The sequence below is a fragment of the Acipenser ruthenus genome, chromosome 31 (genome assembly GCF_902713425.1).
Source record: "Acipenser ruthenus chromosome 31, fAciRut3.2 maternal haplotype, whole genome shotgun sequence".
NCBI lineage: Eukaryota > Metazoa > Chordata > Actinopteri > Acipenseriformes > Acipenseridae > Acipenser > Acipenser ruthenus.
Window position 1 is genome coordinate 11,576,954 of NC_081219.1, and position 19,722 is coordinate 11,596,675.

The 19,722-nt window shown below is 38.8% G+C and overlaps 1 protein-coding gene across 7 annotated transcripts in view; it reads right to left on the reverse strand.

The window, feature by feature from the left end:
- Positions 1-19,722, reverse strand: part of LOC117396917 (GTPase-activating Rap/Ran-GAP domain-like protein 3) — a 108,807-nt gene that overhangs the window by 15,042 nt on the left and 74,043 nt on the right. For all 7 annotated transcript variants that reach the window (XM_059005313.1, XM_059005311.1, XM_059005317.1 and 4 more), the window contains 14 exons: positions 18,955-19,063; positions 18,659-18,704; positions 18,373-18,479; positions 18,023-18,138; positions 17,473-17,577; positions 17,174-17,248; positions 14,248-14,359; positions 13,609-13,635; positions 10,911-11,012; positions 4,965-5,081; positions 3,339-3,514; positions 2,844-3,002; positions 2,420-2,486; positions 115-222 (listed from right to left, as the gene is read on the reverse strand). In XM_059005313.1, coding sequence (XP_058861296.1) covers positions 115-222; positions 2,420-2,486; positions 2,844-3,002; positions 3,339-3,514; positions 4,965-5,081; positions 10,911-11,012; positions 13,609-13,635; positions 14,248-14,359; positions 17,174-17,248; positions 17,473-17,577; positions 18,023-18,138; positions 18,373-18,479; positions 18,659-18,704; positions 18,955-19,063 — 1,426 coding nt within the window. The remainder of the gene's footprint in view (positions 1-114; positions 223-2,419; positions 2,487-2,843; positions 3,003-3,338; positions 3,515-4,964; positions 5,082-10,910; positions 11,013-13,608; positions 13,636-14,247; positions 14,360-17,173; positions 17,249-17,472; positions 17,578-18,022; positions 18,139-18,372; positions 18,480-18,658; positions 18,705-18,954; positions 19,064-19,722) is intronic.

Genomic DNA, 19,722 nt, shown 5'->3' on the forward strand with positions numbered 1-19,722 from the left:
TGATGCTCAATGGCCTCAATTCTGATGTCACAATTTGATGTTGGAACCACTGCTTACACGGCCATTGCCATCTATGCCCAGCTGTGAGATAATGTATAGTAAAGATAGGCCTACCGATGGAATTAGGAACTTGATTCCAGCTGAAGTGGAAATCGGAAGCAGATGACTGGATCATAGGGGTTGCTCCATTGAAAGGGCAAACTTTCTTGTAGGAACAGGCATCTGCAAAACAAAGCGCTTTCAATTAAACAGTGTCATAAAAATAATGTCAAGCATGCAAGTGACTTTGGGTTGTTGTTTTTCTCTTTTAGCAGGTTTCAAACTTCAAGGCTGTGTATCTACTGAAAGCTGTGGACACTTAGTGCAGCTGTACATCACTCTTAATCTGGTTATTGGTTCAATTGGCGCCAAACCAACAACTTGGCTGACCTTTTAAATATGGGATGTGTTCATCTAAGAAGGACATTTTCAAATAAAAAGCTTTTCACAAATGTGTTTTTTTTTTTTTTTTTCTTGCTTGGAAACTGCTTCAAACTTTGCTAAAACTGCTGCCAGCTAGGCTATATTCTGCTTTTCGTAAGAGATACAAACTTCTGAACGCAACAACATGACTGCCACCAATGCATAAAAGAACCCCCATTTATTTTTTTAACTCTGCATTTCCCCAAGGTCTGCAAACGTATATCTATATTTACATATAAAAGTAGTTTCTCAGTTTATTTTACCTAGGAAAAAACTACATTGCTTTGCCTGTTAATGTCTTTGTTGTCCTCTATAGATACTTGATTGTCTGAATGCCTGCCAGATTGTGACAGTGCTATTAATGCTCCCGTCTATTGTACCAGCATTCAAGATGTAAAACAATCCCAGGCTATTGTTTGCCAGACCTTAACCCCTGCGTGAGATAACACTGATGCTCCAGCACACAAGAAGCGGAGACCTTTAGTTATCAGCAAATAAATGCCATTCTCTAATGTGCCAATGATAAGTATGAACACGTTCTCTGACTTTCAAGCGTATACTTTCCCTTATGTTCAGCAGATCTCAGGTTTTGAAGTAACGGTCAATTCAGCTGGGAGAATCTGCAGTGAATGAATGAATGATTGCAATTGCTTGATGATTTAATGACTGTGATGGGTGCTCTGGGCCCGAGTGAAAGATAATTTTGGCCGGAGGCCTGACGCCGGATGGAAAAACATGAACGGTTACATGCAACCCAGTGCCGCAGATAGGAAGTGGCTATGGGCCACTTCCCCCCCCAAAAAGACGAGGCCACCAAACCATAAATGGAAAATAATAATAAATGATTAACGCACCCCACAGTGGCGCACTGCCAACTACCCCCCAAATATTGAAAAATTAATGAAAATGAGCAGCTGAGACACATCCTGTCCCCCAGAGTGCCCAGCCTCTCCAGCCCGACCACTCACCCCGCAGAACTAAATACGAACCGCTCAGCACTCAGGTAAGGAAAAACCCCTAGTCACATATTTTTTATTTTTTAGGGGAAAACTCAGGGAATCCGTGGCTGAGGGCAGCCCTTCCTCCAGGCTCTAAGCGGTTGACTCCCGTTTCGGCTTCCCAGCGCTTGACTGAGCGGCCGAAACAAAAGAAGCGGCATGGAAGAATAACACACAGAGCCTTTATGCGCTTACTGATGACGTGTTGGTTAGGGGCGATGCTCCTTGCAGAAAAGCAACCAAGTTTACAATTCATAATAATACAGTAGAGTCAGTTCTGTTTAAGTGATTAGTATAATGAACAAATTCATCAGGTTAGTATCAGATGTATTGAAATCCTCCAAGGACATATTGTGAACATAGTATATTTTAAACTTGCAAATCACAGCGAAATCGCACAGTCTAAATACTAATCCATTTACCTCCAGGTAACCTGGTAACTGGTAACAAGATCAACTTCATGGATACCAAGGTCAGTGCTGTCGAAATGATAACATTGTGTACTGGAGAGAACCTGAGGACTTCTCCTTGACCTTATGTAATTATAAATAACTAACGGCAGGATGCAGACTGGAACTTTATTAATCCCTCTCCGGATTGGCTTTGACTGCTTGGCCACCAGCAGCAGTTGAGCCATAAATAGTTTCGACCAGAGCCGGCAGGCCCAGTGCAGCCCCTTTTCAAGTGTCAAGTCGATCCAAACTCTAAAAACCATCGGCAATAATGTAAATGATTTCTTATGTCAGTCTGATACAAGTGACTCGTCACTGATCAAGAGGGCTTGACGTGAAAAAAGTAAGTTTTCATTTAAAAATAAAGGACCTGAATGAAGTGCAGTGGTTTAGCTCTATTCAGGAGTTAAGCACTGTGTGTTTTTTTTTTTTTTTGCCTTGTGCTGAGGAAGTGGCCACTCCCTGCAGCTCATGCTCAGGAATGTGGAAATGTAATGTAATACTCACAGTTATAACACAGCAATAAGCCTGCTTCTCCGTCTTCATACACATCTATTGCAGCCACGAAATTGACCTGAAACAATAATATGATGGATGACAAAGTGGATATACAGTAGTGGCTATTAGAATCATAACAGGATATAAATGACTGTCAGTTTGTTCGAACACCCCATTGCTTCTGTAGTTTGTATTTGTGCATATGAAATCCAACCACTGTAACTGGAAATCTTGGAAAACTGTCAAGATAGGCAAATTAGTGTCTCATTTTAATTGATGACTTTAATAGGATTCAATTAATTTAAAATAGCAAGAGGAAATGAAGGCATAGCCACACATGGTAAAATGCATTTTTAGAAGTTGTTTGAAGCACAGCATTTTCACACATGGAGTGCCTGTTGTTTCTATCTCTCTGATTAGTGACTGAACTTACCCTGCTAGCTTCCACGTGATGCAACCTGTATGACTCGCCCGTGCTCTCGTTTATCAAGTCGAACTGATGTCGGTAGGCCACGCAGATGTTGTTGTCATTCTCTCCTGTAGGACCATCTACAAGGGCCATCACCACAGGGGCATCGCATAGACATATCTCCTGCAACCCAGAAACCTGATGTGTCACTCCTTTGCAGATTGATTGAAGAACAGCCATTTGATTTGCAGTGCTTCAGATGAGTCCCTGTATTTACATGTTAAATGACAGTAGTTTGCTATGCTGGATTGTGTAAGTAAATATGTGCTTTGGCACACGTCTTTGCAGTTGTTTGTTTTAACATCAATCGCAGTGACATTTTCAGTCATTCGGGGAGGAAGCTGTACGATGGCAGCTGTGATGGCATCTAATACAGACTGAATGAAAAACACTTAATTGTGAAAAAAAAATAAATAAATAAAAATCCAAACCAGGACATTGATGAAATGTGTGTTTTACCCTGATGTACTGGAACTCCTCGACAGGTGACTCTGTGGGTGTCGTTACCATGGCGATGTTGGTTAGGCTGTCTGGTCGATTCTGTTTCCTGGTAATGAGGAGCAGTTTGTTCCGAATGGCCACTACGATCCGCAACTCGGAGCTGTGGTGTGTGTTAATACAATACAAATGGCAGCCTGCAGAGGGGCGACATTACATTTACTGTGACACGGACATCCGCTTCTTATTACAGCTGTTGACAGCAGACCTGCACTGAGTTTCCAAGTGTGATGCAGAGGATAAAGATACTGTATTCCTCATCTCCATATTTGAGGCTAAAATGAGATTTCAATTGTGTATATTTAGTATGCACTACAATTGCTGACAATATGTTTAAATTAAAAGAAAATGTGACTTTAGAGGAAGGGGCAGAGAGGTATTTCAGTTCTCTGCTATGCTAATGGAACATTAGCGTCACTGCAGTCACAAAGAAAATGACACCCTCTTCATTTATTGAGATTATCTTGTGTAATAAAAAGAGAATTTTTTTTTTTGCGAAATAAAACTAATTGAATTATTGTACAAGGTAAATTCAGCAGAGGCTTATCTTTGCTGTAGTGATACCCAAACAAATCAATACTGTGGCCTCGCCAGTCAAGTTTTCCCTCAGAGGGCTGGCAACCGGGCTGGCAAGAGGCCAGTGTTTGTTTGTAAATACTGCTGCAGGCCTACTGAGGAAATGCATCTGCTAAATTAATATGGGATGGTATAGGAAACAGTGACTAATACTGACCAATCCATTTTCAACATGTGTTCATTGCTCATTACTGAAGTAATGGGAAAGTGGGACACCGGCATTATATTTTAACAGGTAGATATTGTAACTAATTTAAATTTTTTTAACCTAAATAGATAAATACGACTTGTGTTAACGATTAGTACTGTTTGTTTAGTCGTTGATGGATAGTTCAAGAGGCTGTGCTGGTGACATGGTACTGTAATCCTGTCTTATTAAATACTGGCCCATACTCACTCTTTTTATTGCTTGAAGGATTTATATTTCCCTAGTTTAAAAATATGATTGCTGAATCTGACCTATGGTGGATTGCATTCTCTTTTCTCTTACTGTGCTGTAGGAGGTCCTTTGTGTGGCTAAAATTCAGTAGAGGTCCAAGTAATAAACCTGTCCTGGATAGTTTATATTAATAAAGATAAAAATATACACATTATAGGGCAGCTGGCTCTTTGAGCTAAAATATATTATATATATATATATATATATATATATATTACATACATAACGAAGAAGTAACTTATAAACACTGTTTTAATAATTTGTTAATTGATGTCTTTGTCATTATTTCTAGTGATTGATGAGTATCCTGTTGGAGCCTGATTCTCCATGGATATAGAGCTGTCTGCGGTTTTTGATTTCCATGGATATAGAGCTGTCTGTGGTTTTTGATTTCTTTGTACACGTACATATATAGATGTAAAGATAAATTGTGACTGTTGTCTGCAATTGTCCATCAGAGCGAAATCAAAAACATAAATATATACCTAAAAGCAGTAAGTGTGTCATGGCTCCCCCTTTCAGTATCACTCAAGTTACAGTTTGTGTTTTTAAAGCAGAATGAAGCGTCTTACCTTTTGTTTTTTCAAGTTTGTTTTCTCTGCTGTCATACTTGCTTCTCACTAACTGTTTGTCTTCCAACCCTTTCTTGATGGCACTCAGTCTGAAGACAAAGAGACGGGCGTCTTTCCCTGTCAAGAAATAATCACTGTCAAATGTCAGTGTCTAATATTAGCATCAGTCAAGTGAAGACTGAGGAAGCTACCTGCATCTTTTAATTGCAATGCATTTTCATAAACCTTGGCTGTCTATTTCACATCAATCTACCAGAAACCAATGCATACATTTATACTTCCTAGGGGCTACAAAATGGTGCAAGTATAAATGGTCACTCTTTAAAACAAGTTTATGATCAATGAATGAATTGAGTGCATTATCCCCCTTCAAACAGCAAATTACTCATCGAGAAATTGACGCAGAACCTAAGAGTCGCCACAGGTGCCACATCTATGACTGTTTTACACAGGCTTTTATAAACCACCTTATTCAAGGTCATTACACATGTAATCAAGAACATAGTTATCTTGGGAATGGGCGACTGCGTTACTTATTCATTCTACTTTATAAAGCTCCATTCAGTTCTAGTAATCAGGTCCATAGCAGACCAGGTTATCTCAAAGACCCTCAACCCTGTCAAACATGTGACTGGCTTAAACTTAAAAATTGCTTACTTGTTCTAAAACATAACACTGGAGAGCTTTCACTTTACTCCTACTACCGTATAAATGCATGGTCATAATAGACCATTAAAATGCACTGATAAGAAGACACTGCATTTACTACATGTATCAATGTCCTTATGGGTCTGCTTGTGATTGTAATTGATGCCCCATAGCCGAGGCTCTTTGGATGTCTTGTATATATTTTTAAATCTGTGGAGCAAGCCCTCTTTGCTGTTGCCATGGATGCAAGAATGCTCATTTAAAAGCTAGACCTTTCTGTGTCTTCAAAAGGAGAACCACAGCACACAAACACAATCAGACTTCAAGTCATGCTTCCTCAGAAAACTATTCCATTCATTATTGCTGCTCTCCGTCCATTCAGTATTCCTTTTTTCATTGAGAAGTCTTACAACGGCAAAACTGGGCTATTTTTTTCTTTCTTAAATGGAGCTTATTAACACAGCTGTCAACCTTCAGAACTCACTGGGAAGGCCTGGTGAGAAAGTTCATTTGAAGGGAAATATCAGGTGGAAATGCTGCAAACCAAGCAGCCTGTATACTTCACTGTGCAATGCCACACAGGACTGGGGTGGGATTTCTTTGTGAGCTCCTTTTTCATTTTGATAAGCAGGCACCTTCAGTAATTAAATCTTCCTTTGGGTCGAAATGGACAGTTGAGTGGGGGGTGGGGGGGGGGGGGGGGGTGGGGGGGGGGGTGGGGATATGGGGCTTGCTCCTGCATTTAAGAGATGCATGTACTTCCATAATTAGTTTCAAACTGGGACTATGTAGTTCCATGGTGTGTGACTGAATTCATGTCAGCATTTGGAAATGCAATATAAACATATGCACAGTGTTCTTGCAAGCGGTGCTTTAAGACCAGACTGTTTTCAACAGAACTGCTTTTAACAGAACATTTCCAGCGTGGTTAGCAGAATGATGGGCTTCTTCATGTAGCACAATAAGCTTTAATAAGGCAAAGCTTCTGGTCTCCTTTATGGATCACAACCATACTCTCCTAGATGACGGATACCAGAGACTCAATGGTCTGTTGGAGATGCAGAGAGTAAAATATCTCTAATAGTGTTTCAACTGTGCCTAAGATATTAGAGTCTGGGTTTGGGGTGCAATCTCTATTACGTCTTATGATGTACACATAACTAAAAGAAGAAACACACACACACACACACACCTCCTGTAATGCCCAACCAGACCTTGCTATTATATTTACCACTATAAAATAAAAATAGCTTTAACTTGGTCCTTTTGCAATCAAACAATCTCTGCACAAGTACAATGTAAGCAATTATCTGCTCCAGTAATCTCACTTAGGACACTGAGGCATCAATTAGCGCCTATTACCCTGTGTTTCTTTCCATAATATTTTCCTTTCAAACAGCTACAAGCTATAGATTGTTCATTGCAAAGCTTTTATTTAGTCTGGGGAAGGCTGTTGCAACCCACAATTAGCAGAATAGGAACAGCACTGTTATAATATTTAATGCATTCCCCCAAGAGTAGCCGGGTGACCCATCCCAGGCTATGAGTGCCCCACTATCGCTCAAGCTGTTTGTTGCTTTTATTTCAATGCAAACCAGGCACCATTTACAAAGCGTTTTGTGCTTCCTGAGGCAGCAGTTACTCGTGTGCAGAATTCAAGATGCAAAGCTCACGAGACTGGCACTTCATTCACTGCCTCTACAAACCCAGCTGTAGCATTTCAGTTTACAAAATTACACCCCCCCCCCCCCCCCCAAAGAAAGACACGACAAATATTCATAGCAAAACTGCCACATTTTCATCATTGAATAGAAAGGAGGTTAACATTTTGAATACTGTACGACTGTAATATAAAATATTCTATCAAAAAAAAAAAAAATACATATAGGCTGGGAGACCGATTACCTGAATCAGCAAAGCCTATACATGTTGCTGACTATGAGTCGACTACAATACACACATCAGACTAAGATTTTACTCCAGTGAAAAGTTTGCACCATTTATTTTTATCTATACATGTGTTTGTAACATTTACATTTATAAGAAATCTCTGGGAATATGAATAGGCCATTCAGCCCATCAAGGCACACACTGTAACACCATTTGCCCCTGCTATCTTTAATAGGAAACCAAGGGGAGGGGGGGGGGTAATTATATAGGAGAGCATCCACAGTAAGGTGTATTGTTGTTTTTTTTTTAGTTCTGTAACATTAAAAGCCATATTCATAAAGCATTAGTGTGTTGGTATGCGCATTGCAGTTCTACATGAATGCCTTTCAGCGTGTGTTAATGCATCATGAATACAGTTATTGCAGACGGAATTATTATTCTTGTGCAAAAGCCGTTCTTAATCTTTTTTTGAAAGAAAAAAAAAAGTTCTACTTTTTATCAAGGCAGCAAATGACTTGTGAGAGCCTGCAGGGGGCCCGGGACCTACAGCCTATATAGCTTTGGTTTTTCTTTTCGTTTATTATTGGATGCTGCAGTAAGCACATAACAGCAGCCTGCGCCTCAATCAGAATGCTACTGTATTACTGGGTGGTTATTGTTATAAACTCCTGGCAGTCAATTTATCATGTCCTTTCAGAGCAGGGGCAGTAGATTAGCAATCTCTCTAGCTACCAATTCCACTTTTGGGCTTTGGGTAATTCCTACAACAATAAGGCGTGTTTTAGAACATAAATAAACAGTTGCCAATAGATAAAGCTTTTCTTTTTGATGAGCCGGTTAAATTCCTATTCAACAAACAACGCTTCTTCGCTATTATCCGCTTCATTCCAGGGGATAATGATGCATTTTTTTTTCTCTGGCAAGCAGGCTGCCCCTTGAATTTTAATTCTTGTCACATTCCAGCCTAGAAGACAGACTTTAGTGATGGTTCCCAAGGGGCTGCTTAAAAAGCCTGTATGCTTCTGCAATTCTGCCCTTATTACCTGAAGCATGAGCCGGCATAATCATCCTGCCGCCGTGGGGAAACGGACGTTCTGCCTCCAGGAACCGGGGACTGGGTGACAGTGACGTCACTTTGTCACAAACCGAGCCAGGGTGACGAGATGACAAAGGGAGGATTGTGCTATTTGCATTGATGGATGTGCACATTATACCACCAATAACCTGAAATAATTCATTTAAAACAACCAAGACGATAACTATGAATTAGGAGTTATGGTTGATAAAGGTTGTTGAATTCTTTGAGCTACTGTCTGCAAGCTAACTACCCAAACACACCCGTGTCCAGTAAGCACAAGAATCATCCACCAGTGCCCAGAGATCTTTCCTTCTTTCTCTTTTTCTGGTTTGTTTCAGTGTTTGTTTGTTAAAACCTATAATTAGAAACTCCTAAGTATAACCGTATTGTTCAATTTCTTCCTGTTTTTGACGGCCTGCTATTTTGTCATATTCTGGTAGCAAATGTATTGTTAATCACTATTCATCATATCCCACTGGGCTACATTAATCAGCCCACTGGGGATCCCAGTACACAGGGATTATCAAAGGCTGACATGTCTGTTCAGCTCTATTCCAATTAGCTAATTCAAAAGAGAGAATAGTGAAAACGGCCGTATGTTTACTGTCACTGTGGATCAATGGAAATAAACACAACATCGACAGTGACTCCAATGAAAAATGTTATGGCAAGGTAATTGCAAAACCGCGTTGGGCGTAAAAAGACGCAAACACAGGTTTGTAATTTTAAATAACCATCAAACAGATCCGCAGGACGCTGCTGAGATTGAAGGGAAAGTAGAAGGCAAATTGGATTTTATTCATATTTATTCTGTCTAGTCACCATTTTGAATTTCTTATTTTCAGAAACAACGCTTTGTATTTTGATTTTATATCCCTGTCATGTTCAATTTGGCTATTTCTTTCTGATCCAGTCTCTTTATACAGGATGTGACATTCAAGGCAGATCTGGTTCCATCCCCTCTGAGTTTCTCCTCACTTATGAATTGTTCCCATGGCAACAGAAGCATGAGGAAGTGTTACTAGGACAGCAGGAAGCAAGAGAGTGGAGACAAGATTTACTTCAGAGTGAGAACAGATCAAAATATGAAAGATAAACTTAACATTAAAGTAAGAATCACAGTGGCAATGAAGTTCTAGAAATAAACTCTCCACTGATTGGTTGTTAAATGGGGAAATATTGTGCTTTTGGATGTAAAGCATGCTCGTAACAAAGAACAACAGATCCAAATCTTACCTATGCAGTGGACCTATCCAATTAAATATCTTTTGAGACCGCAAACGGAAGGAAATGAAACATTTTAAATACCAAAGGGCAGAAGAGCTTTATAAAAATAATTACTCAAGTACTGCATGACATGCTGTTGTTTGATCAAAAACATTAAAAAAAAACACAAATTAGTCAAAGTTTCCGCCTCGGTACTCATTTAATAAAAATGTCAAGATACTAAAGATGGTCCATGATACTATTTTGTCTAATGGCTCTTTGATCGAACGATGAATACCGACAAACTATTCCTCATTCCACACAAAAGCAGGAATTCACATTGTGTATAAATAATACATGAAGCCGACATGAAGATGAAACCAATTACTTCCTCTCTTCCTGATATCCAAACAACAAGATGCAAACGCAGCTTCTGGGTAATTAGTTATAATTGATGGTGGAGAATGCTTGTTTAAAGCATTCTGATGTGCACTTTGAAGTGTATATGTACTAATAAAAAACCTACATGCAAGATTCTCGGAATTGAAAACTACATTCAGGATTCCATCCGGAACACTGTCAGTGAAGCGATGCACTTATTAGGAACTCTGCAATTAAACTAGTGATGCAAAGGATCTGAACCTCACGATCAATACTAACCAGATTTCTAATACGAACCTTAGCTGCATCATCCATGCCTATTACACACTCAATAGTGCTGAATGGAGCAATACAAAAATTTCTAACCTGAACCTTTAACCAACTTTACTAAATACATGGCTGTCAAGTATAAAATATCATCTGATGCAAGAATCATGTGCAAAATCTCAATTTAGTACGCAAACTGTATAGAAAAAACCTGCATCGTGCAAGTCCATTCGGTATTCAAGGGGAGACATTTCAATTCTGTATATCTCAGAACAGTCGTGTGGCTTTGTGCAATCGCTGTAAACAAACAAGAAACACTTCTTTACCTAACAAGGTTAAGGCAAGATGGGAGTGATGCGTATAGTGACTGAACAAATAACAAGTCTAAGTCTCCAACAGTAGAAGCCTACTGTAGCACACAGGTGGCGAAACAGTTCAGGTCAATGCACTATATGAGGAAATAATGGTTTTCTTACCTTTGTCCGTCCGTGTGATTAAAAGGTCCTGAGCTTCAAGAACGTGCATCTGCTTTACAGCCATGGTTTTGTCAAATACTTGTACAGGTGGAGCCTGGCCCTCTACAAAAACAAAAGACAAAGCAATCAGACGTTATTTCTACTTTTTTGAACTGCGAACATATTGACGAGAATCAGTATTTCAACACGCGGTTCTGCAAACTTAATTAAAAACGCAGTTGTACGTGCACTGTATCAAGCTGTGAACCACACCACAGACTGGAACAAAACTGCTTATTAAACTCTCTAAATGTACTGGCTTCTTTTCAGCTGATTTTAGTTTGCATCCCATCAGTAGTTTAGTTTTTTGAAAAGTACTATGTGCAATTTTCGTTTTATTTTAAAAAAGGATTTTTATCTGCAAATTCAAAATACGATTATTACTCCTTGTTTTCCATGGAGTATGATGATGTCGGTATCACAATTCATAATTTTAACTTATTTTTAAAAATAGATCCATTGAAAGTTATGGAGAAATGTCATACAGACATCTCAAGCTATTAGGGGATGGACGCCTGTAGATTTGGAGATTGCTGATCAATGTTTTTGACAATATGCTGGCACTCAACCTGACTAAACACCCACCCCCCTTGTGTTTGTCATTCTGATCTAAATGTACTGACAATCCAAAGTACTGAGCAGTGGGTTAAAAGGCCAGAGCAATCAATATCTGCTGCTTTATTGTAGAGAAAGGTCCCATTGAAAACAACTCGAGCCATACTGTAGCTTCACGGAAATGCTTCTGAAGCTTGTTATTTTTGTCTGGCTTAAGTGACAACTTGAGAGCCGAAAAACTGACAGCCCTGATCCAACAACATTACCAGCTTTGTGTTGAAGGGCATGGCAGGCATTTTCATAAAGGGTAATTTTATCGCTCAGCCAGAGAACTGCTGCTATTCTTTTTGTCACCCTTCAAAAAATAATTAATGATGTTTTCCGGTTGGGGGGGTTCAATATGAATAAAATCTGTATCATACATTAGTGTTTCCTTCATATATTAATTCATAAAGTAATTTAAAGCTTTTTTTTTATTACTATTACCGATGCTAAAACATGTCCCATTTTAAAATAATAGCACGCTTGTGATTTAATGCTGGTTATGGGATTCATTTAAAAAATGCAGTGACTGAACATACAGGGATATTTGGCTGCACAGGAATTCATTAGGATTTTAAAAGAAAAGCAAAGACAAGATATACTTCACATAGAGTTCCACCAGGGAGTAGCTCAGCTATGCTTTGTGAAAGTTTCTCTTCTAAAAGGGTGAAATCTCCATAAATTGTCATTGGTAAATGTGATTGGATCTACGACCAGTAATTACGACAACTGAATTACCCAATACACTTGTTTTATAAGGACACTCTAACACCCCCATTTTCAGAATATTGAATTTCTTGCATGTGTTTAATATCCTATTGGGTGCGTTCTGTAAGATTCTTTGGCTAAGGTCATTCTTTGCCATGCTCACTATGCTTCTGATTTGTGAGGAAGTGAGGTGGTGGAGCATATTAGTGTTGCACAAGCTTCAGTGCACGGTGCAACGCTGCTATGCTTCCCCACCCCACTTCCTCACACTCCATCTTGAAGAATGTTTTCAGAAGCAACTTTTGCTGGGATAGTTATAAATGCTTGAGATATATATGCTGTCTCTGTTGTCTTTCTGAGGTAAAAATTAAAATTTCTCCAAACCCAAATCCATATGTACTGAGTTAGAAGTGCGAAGCACACAGTGTTGTTTGTTACTTTATATCACGTCAGCTATTTAGGTTTGTCCTGTGAAGATCGATTCTCTTCATTCTCCTCTACTGGCTCCTGCGTCTTTCTTTAGTTTCTCTTCCTCTATGTTTGTCTTGAAGTTTACCGATTCTCCACCTTGACTTGCCTGCCATGGCTTTACTGATCTGAAGCAAATCCACCGAGCCAATTTCTTCAGTTTTGTCTCGGATATCGTGATGCCTCCTTGACTAATTCTTTTACTGGACTTGCTTCACTTTCAAAACAATTGATCTTTGGCTGCAGAGGCTCCTAGGTTCATGAATCTAGGAATAGCACACCAATTACATCACTTGATAATAAAATATTATTATTATTATTATTATTATTTATTTCTTAGCAGACGCCCTTATCCAGGGCGACTTACAATTGTTACAAGATAACACATTATTTTTACATACAATTATCCAGTTTTTCACTGGAGCAATCTAGGTAAAGTACCTTGCTCAAGGGTACAACAGCAGTGTCCTCGACCAGGGATTGAACCCATGACCCTCCGGTCAAGAGTCCAGAGCCCTACCCACTACTCCACACTGCTGCCCTATTATTATTATTATTATTATTTATATTCTGGACACGAGTTTCCCCTTTTATCTGCCTTGTATAATCTTAGAACTGAACAATGTTGCTCCCTCACCATTCAAGCAGTTAAATCAAAATGACTACCTCTGATTTCAATTAGATAATTAGTTTAATTACAAATGACATCCACTAGGGGCAGAGCGTTTGCGAGTGTAAGGGTTGACGGTTAGACTCTTCTATACCAGCTGAACCAATTGAACATCATTGGCAGCAGTGACGATTTAAAAGGATTATATTTATTCATGTTTAAACAAGAGAGAGAGAGAGAGAGAGAGAGAGAGAGAGAGAAAGAGAGGGCACCTACCCGTTGTTAAAATGGAGGGGTCCAGGCCTAAAGCAGAGAGAAAATAACGAGAGAAACTTCCATGAATCTTCACAGTGAGATACTTGAAATGGATGATACATACATAGACTGGTGGTACAATTGTATGTGTGGTTAACTAGAATTATTATTATTTTTTTATCTTTACCAGTCAGATACTAATAAGCCATAGGCCTGTTTTAATGAGATATTGAGTCATAGCTTAATTCCTTCCACTCAAGTGGGCCTACAGCCTCAAGTCACTGAATGTAGGAAAATCATTATGTAGTGCCAATGAACTAGACTGGTAAATCATGTCCAAGTTGGATTTCGTTTTTAAATGCAGCACTGTTATAAAGCACAGTAGTTATTGGGGCAGGGATGAACATGTGTTTGAATATTATTTCAGAATTCATAAAAATGTTTGAATATTCTTTCATTTTGAGTTGCGTATGTATAAATTACTACCATAGATACACCATATTAAAGAGATGTCTCCAGAGTAAAATAACCCCACTTCCCCACCAGGTTACCTTCTAAACAAAGGGGAGACACACCAGAATGGAGGTCTTAAAGAACTGCGTCTTCTTAAATATAGGAACAGTTGCGCCAGCACTAATTACAAAAAGCAAAAACACTAACCGTCTAGCAGTAATACTCCAGCATCTGTAGCACTTAGTAAGGACTGGCCCCAAGAATCGCTGCAGACTATCTCATAAGGAAAGCTACTGCAGAAAGACTGGGATTCCCATGGCTGTGAGACGAACAAAACGAGGGGTTAGTGAAACAGAAGAGCGTTTAATTCAGACATTAGTTTGGAAGTGCAGGTAATACATTTACTCTAAGAGGAAATCAAATGGCTTCCAGCCTTTATATTTTGCAGGAGTTGTTCGACTTCATTACATTAAAAACACAAACCAGTTGAAATCCCATTTCGATAATTAATATATTGGTCCCGTTTTATATTAACCAGGTAGTTAATGTGGTAATAACATGTAATTCTCTCTGTTGCACAGTAATAACTGTTAATAATTATTATGTTAAGGTTAGGATTGAGATTCAGGGTAGGGTAATACAATTCATTATTACAAAATAACCTGCTAATGTGTTTTAGTCTCTTTATAATAATAATAATAATAATAATAATAATAATATTTATTATGAAAGTTGTGAGCCTACCCATATAAAAGTTTGCCTGTTCTATTGCAGTTTTACCAAGCTTTTGCCGTGGTTATACTATGCATTTACCATAGTTTACCCTGGTTTGCCATTTGTATTAATATGCTTTACCATGCCCTGCTGCTTTGCTTTCACTATGCTTTATTACACTTGCTATGCTTTTGCTGTGGGTATTTTTTATAAGGGTAACAGCAGCATGGATCACTGTCAAAAGCTTCCTATCAAAACAATGTGCTGCGCAAAACAGTTCAGAGCCAATCAAACACCATTGCTATACAGTTCTTGGCCTCTCTCAAGCCATTTTTCCCCCAAATTGTGCAGTTCCCTGATGTGGATGGATTATTGACAAAAAAAAAAAAAAACATCTACAGTAATTCATTCTGGTTTGTGACCTAAGCAAGATTAATCAAAGTCAGGCCTCTGGCGATAAAAGATGATTCCCCTATAGATTCAATAGATTCAATATTGGCACACATTTGAAATGTGTTTAACCTTTGAAAAACTGCATAGATGAAAAATAAAGAAAAGTGCATCGTTACGTTTCGTCTGTTCCCTGCATATTTTTCAAATGCCACTGCAGAAAGAGCTCACTTGGTGCAATAACTGTCCCCTGATAAGTGCATTTAAATTCCCTCACTGGGCTCGAGATCTGATTTCAAAGTCAGTTTCGGATACTGAGCCTTTTCATAGCAGCAGTTCTTTTATAATGTCTGTGTCAGTGCCTGTAACTGTTTGAATGTCGTAGTGCCTATATGCAAAACTTTATGTACAGTGTGTATAATAAAATAACCTGTTGCTTTGTAAAGGACTAACTCGTTCACATGGAATATAAATCTTAAAGGTGTAGTACTTGGAGGTGAACACATTGTAAAGAGTTTAAATACAAAACTATTCTTGAGGGTGCTGCTGTATGTGGGCAGTGTATGCTGCTAGAATGTTTTATTGCCTGGGAAAGGGGCAATGCAATTAGCAGAACTGACCTCACCCTGACCTCGTGCAAGTGAGAGTTGTCAGGTCAAAATGTTGCCGACACTCAGAGATAAGCCAGCAACTAAGCTAAAAACTGTATAAAACAGCAGCACTAGAAGGTGCATTTGAGAAGCATCAGGATCCTTCATGAACACACACCAGCACCGTGTCCGATGCTTCTTCCAAACATTGATAACTGATATCACTGCTTGATATCACTAGTGATATCACTAGTTATTGTGTCTAATGATAATGATTAAGCTGTAAAGATGTGATTTTTCATTATTGGAATTAATAAAGGAAGCTTGTTGAATTCTGCTGTAATCCTTGTTGTGTGCGCTCCTTTTTTTGTTTTTCTAGTTTGATAGAAGTTCACTTCTGTTCCTGTGGTAATAGGAACACACCTGACCCCACGGTTTCCTATGTGTTTCACTAAGCATGAATGCAGATGACTGTAGGCCAGGTGTAGGGGTGCAGGATCATGTGCTTCCATCAGGCGCATAGTGTGGCAGAACAGAATGGGCTTCATCATAGTTAAAAGAAAGTCAGCAAAAACAAATCAACAGGAAAAGAACAAGGCGGTTGTGAATAGTTTATTATGTTAGAGGAGGTAAGAAAATGTTTGTTTAATGTGTCCATAATAATAATAATAATAATAATAATAAGTACGACTCCACTCTTGCATCCTTCACATCCTACGTTTAATTATCACTTCAGGTTTCCGGCAAAACATTGAGGAATTCATTTCCACCATTGCAAATAACTGTTATGCTGACGCGTTTTAATGTCATTCTGCTGAGACGCAGTAATGGTACTTGGTAATTTCTGCATACCTGCCGGCAGTATCAGCAGCAGTGTTAATATATAGCACCTGAATAGGAATGCCGGTGGGACTGAGCTGCTAATGCTGTGTGCTGGGGGCAAGGTATTACAACAGGCTGATTCATTACCATACTAGTAATTGTGTTGTCATCTTTGAGCTGCTGTAAGAATAGCTTACAAAGTGTGCGTGGCTTTCAGGATTTCCTTTCCTTATATAAGGTATACCAATGAAGACCAGGTTTAAAAAAATAAAAAAAAAAAAACAACGTATTGCTCCTCCTTCAAGACTTTTGCATTTATTTTATTTTTTATTATAAAGTTAACCCAGTTTGATTTAATGTTTATTACATAAAGATAATTACAATTATCTTTAAATACAGTTATTAATTATAAACAGAAAAAAACAACTGAAGTATTATTATTATTAATAATAATAATAATAATAATAATAATAATAATAATAATACAAATGCATAAAACAGCTGTAGGTACATTATGTTCAATTTTAAGGAGAATTTTCTATGAGGTAATCAGGTAAGAATGTGGCATTAGAAATTAGCTGCCTACTGTATAATATAAAGTGGACTTGTCTGCTTACCTCTTTTCTGCACAGGCCTGTAGTGGCCAAACTGGTGGGAGCATCACCTCTAACAATGGTCTTCAATTTCAGTGCCTTAAAATAATTCAAGAATGTAATTACAAATGTACCTGAATGCAATGTGTAATGAATTGAATGAAGAGCTGGATGCAAACCTCAAATCTATTAAAGAAGCACCCAGTATACTGTCGCACTATTACAGATCTTCAGAACATGTACATGTTTGGGTATTAGCACTACACATGCAAATGCAGTAACTGGTCTTCCCATCCTGAACCACTGAAGTGATGTTTTCTTACTTGTCCTATTCTGACAAACTCAGCCTGGCGAGCCTCTTCTTTCTTCCGTGCAGATTTGGGCGATTCTGGCAGCACGTCGCTGAACGATCTCCTGTTTAACATGTTCTGAAGACATTGAAACCATTAGCAAAGCTTATTTTTAAATATGAAGTTATAATAGCTATAATAGTTGATCAGAAAACCAAGTGAGCCACCAACACCACTATGTCTACCTGCTGTATATTTAATATGAACTGGTATGCGCATCCCTCTTAACACCAATTCAGTTAGTGCCACTGAGATAGATGTAGCAATGTATCCTCAATCGAATCATGTACAACATACAAAAATGCTATACAGTATACAACTAAATCTTATAAATTGCAGCACTGTCTAGGAGTGAGCAATTGGTTGTTTTTAATTAATTGTAATATAATGCAGAACTGATGACCGCTTATGGTTCTTCAAAATCAGGAATACAACGTAAAACTTTCTCTATTCTTCCTACTAGAGATACACTGGATACTGCCGTATGTAATGCAGAATCATTGGAGCTTCAGAGTGTTTTTACCTTGTGTAGGTCAGGCATGAGATCCTGGTAGAGAGACCGGATGAGCATGTCTAGGGTTCGCTGCCGTTTCTGAGCAAACGTGGGTGTCTCCAGGGTCGCCTTCTCACCATTAATTACTGGAAAGGAATGAGAGGAAGCCTGTTACAACAATTACGATATTCATGTATCAGGAGCTTGACGATGAACTCAAACACTGATAATGAACAGAGCAAGGGTACATCTGCTCCAGCAGTAACAATCTCTATATACAAAGTTATAGTGAAGTCACCTAAATTAGTATGGGCAAACAATTATATTACATGTACAGTGTGTACAAAGATGATCTTGTTCGTAAGGAAATGAGTACTTACATTTTACTAAAACAAAGTCCCTGAATTCATGATGATCTGTAAACACCGGTGGGGAGGGGAGAGGAGGTCCAAACAAAGGGACGCTTTCTTCAGAAAATATCTTCAACCTGTTCAAAAAGCAAACGTCTGTACTCAATATAAACCTGTACTGTATAAGGTGTGACACTGCAGCTGAGCTGCACTCCATCTTGCACTGTGCACAGAAGCAGCGGCCCTGGTTTAGAACGAGGCTAATAACTCACTGCTGCATACATTGTGCCATTCATAAAAGAGAGCAAATACATACCTGTAACTGTCATTCTGAATGTTATATCTAACTAAGGCAAAAATATCTGTTTTTGTTTGCGTATTAAGGAAATTAAAATGGAAGACCAGCAATCTGCAAATGTTGAAATAAAAAAAAGGGGTTTAAAAAAAAATGTTAGCGTTAGATTTTAATCACTAAACAAAACGTACGTGCACTGGCAAAAACATGTAAATATAATTGGGCGAGGCTTTATTTTGTAGGCTAACAATGCATGTTTGTGGGGAGTCACACACACAGCTCCCAGTCATTAAACAAGTGGCTTTCTGAAAGGATACGTGTGAAATGGGATCGGATCATGGATGGTTTAAATGATGGGGACGTGTCGTTTCCTTCTTGGAACACTATGGTAACAATGTCATTTCCAATGTGACGCTTCCTCTCTACCTGCAAACACAAAGAAACAGGCATCACATTCCCACAAAACACATGCCGCAGGCTGGCACTTTCACTCCCCAAACCCTGAGCTCGGAGGCCGTGACAAAGCACACAGCCACCCACCCCCAACAGACTCTTCTTTAAGAGTTTCACTAGCTTCTCATCCAATGAAATCTTCCTGCCAGTCAGGTAAGGTCGAATGCAAACTCGTAATGGTCGATGACAGCATAGACACAGTACATCATTGATTCTTCCCTCTAACGAGAAGATGTGCATGTCAAAACATTGTGATGTGTCTTAGTTACATTACATGAAGATGATTTTGTATATTCTTAAACACATTGTGGATAATAATACACTTCTAAATGTACCAGCAATCCTTGAAGAAATCAAATTGACAGAAAATGACAGGATAAATATATCTGCTTAACACGCGCACTGCTCAGTAAAGCATTAGAGAATCGGTGTGGTTCTTTTATTAAATGCTGATGAAAGCTCCCAGACTCGTCCATTCAGACCAGGTTTTGCACTTGATTAAAACCGCCAGTGGGTTTCGAAAAATGCTCTTGCTTTACAAGTTTGTCTTTGATAAGCAGCCAAATTCTGTTTGAAAACTCTAGTTATTGGGTATAAACTCACTTTATTTGCTGGCTGAGCCCTAGGCGAGT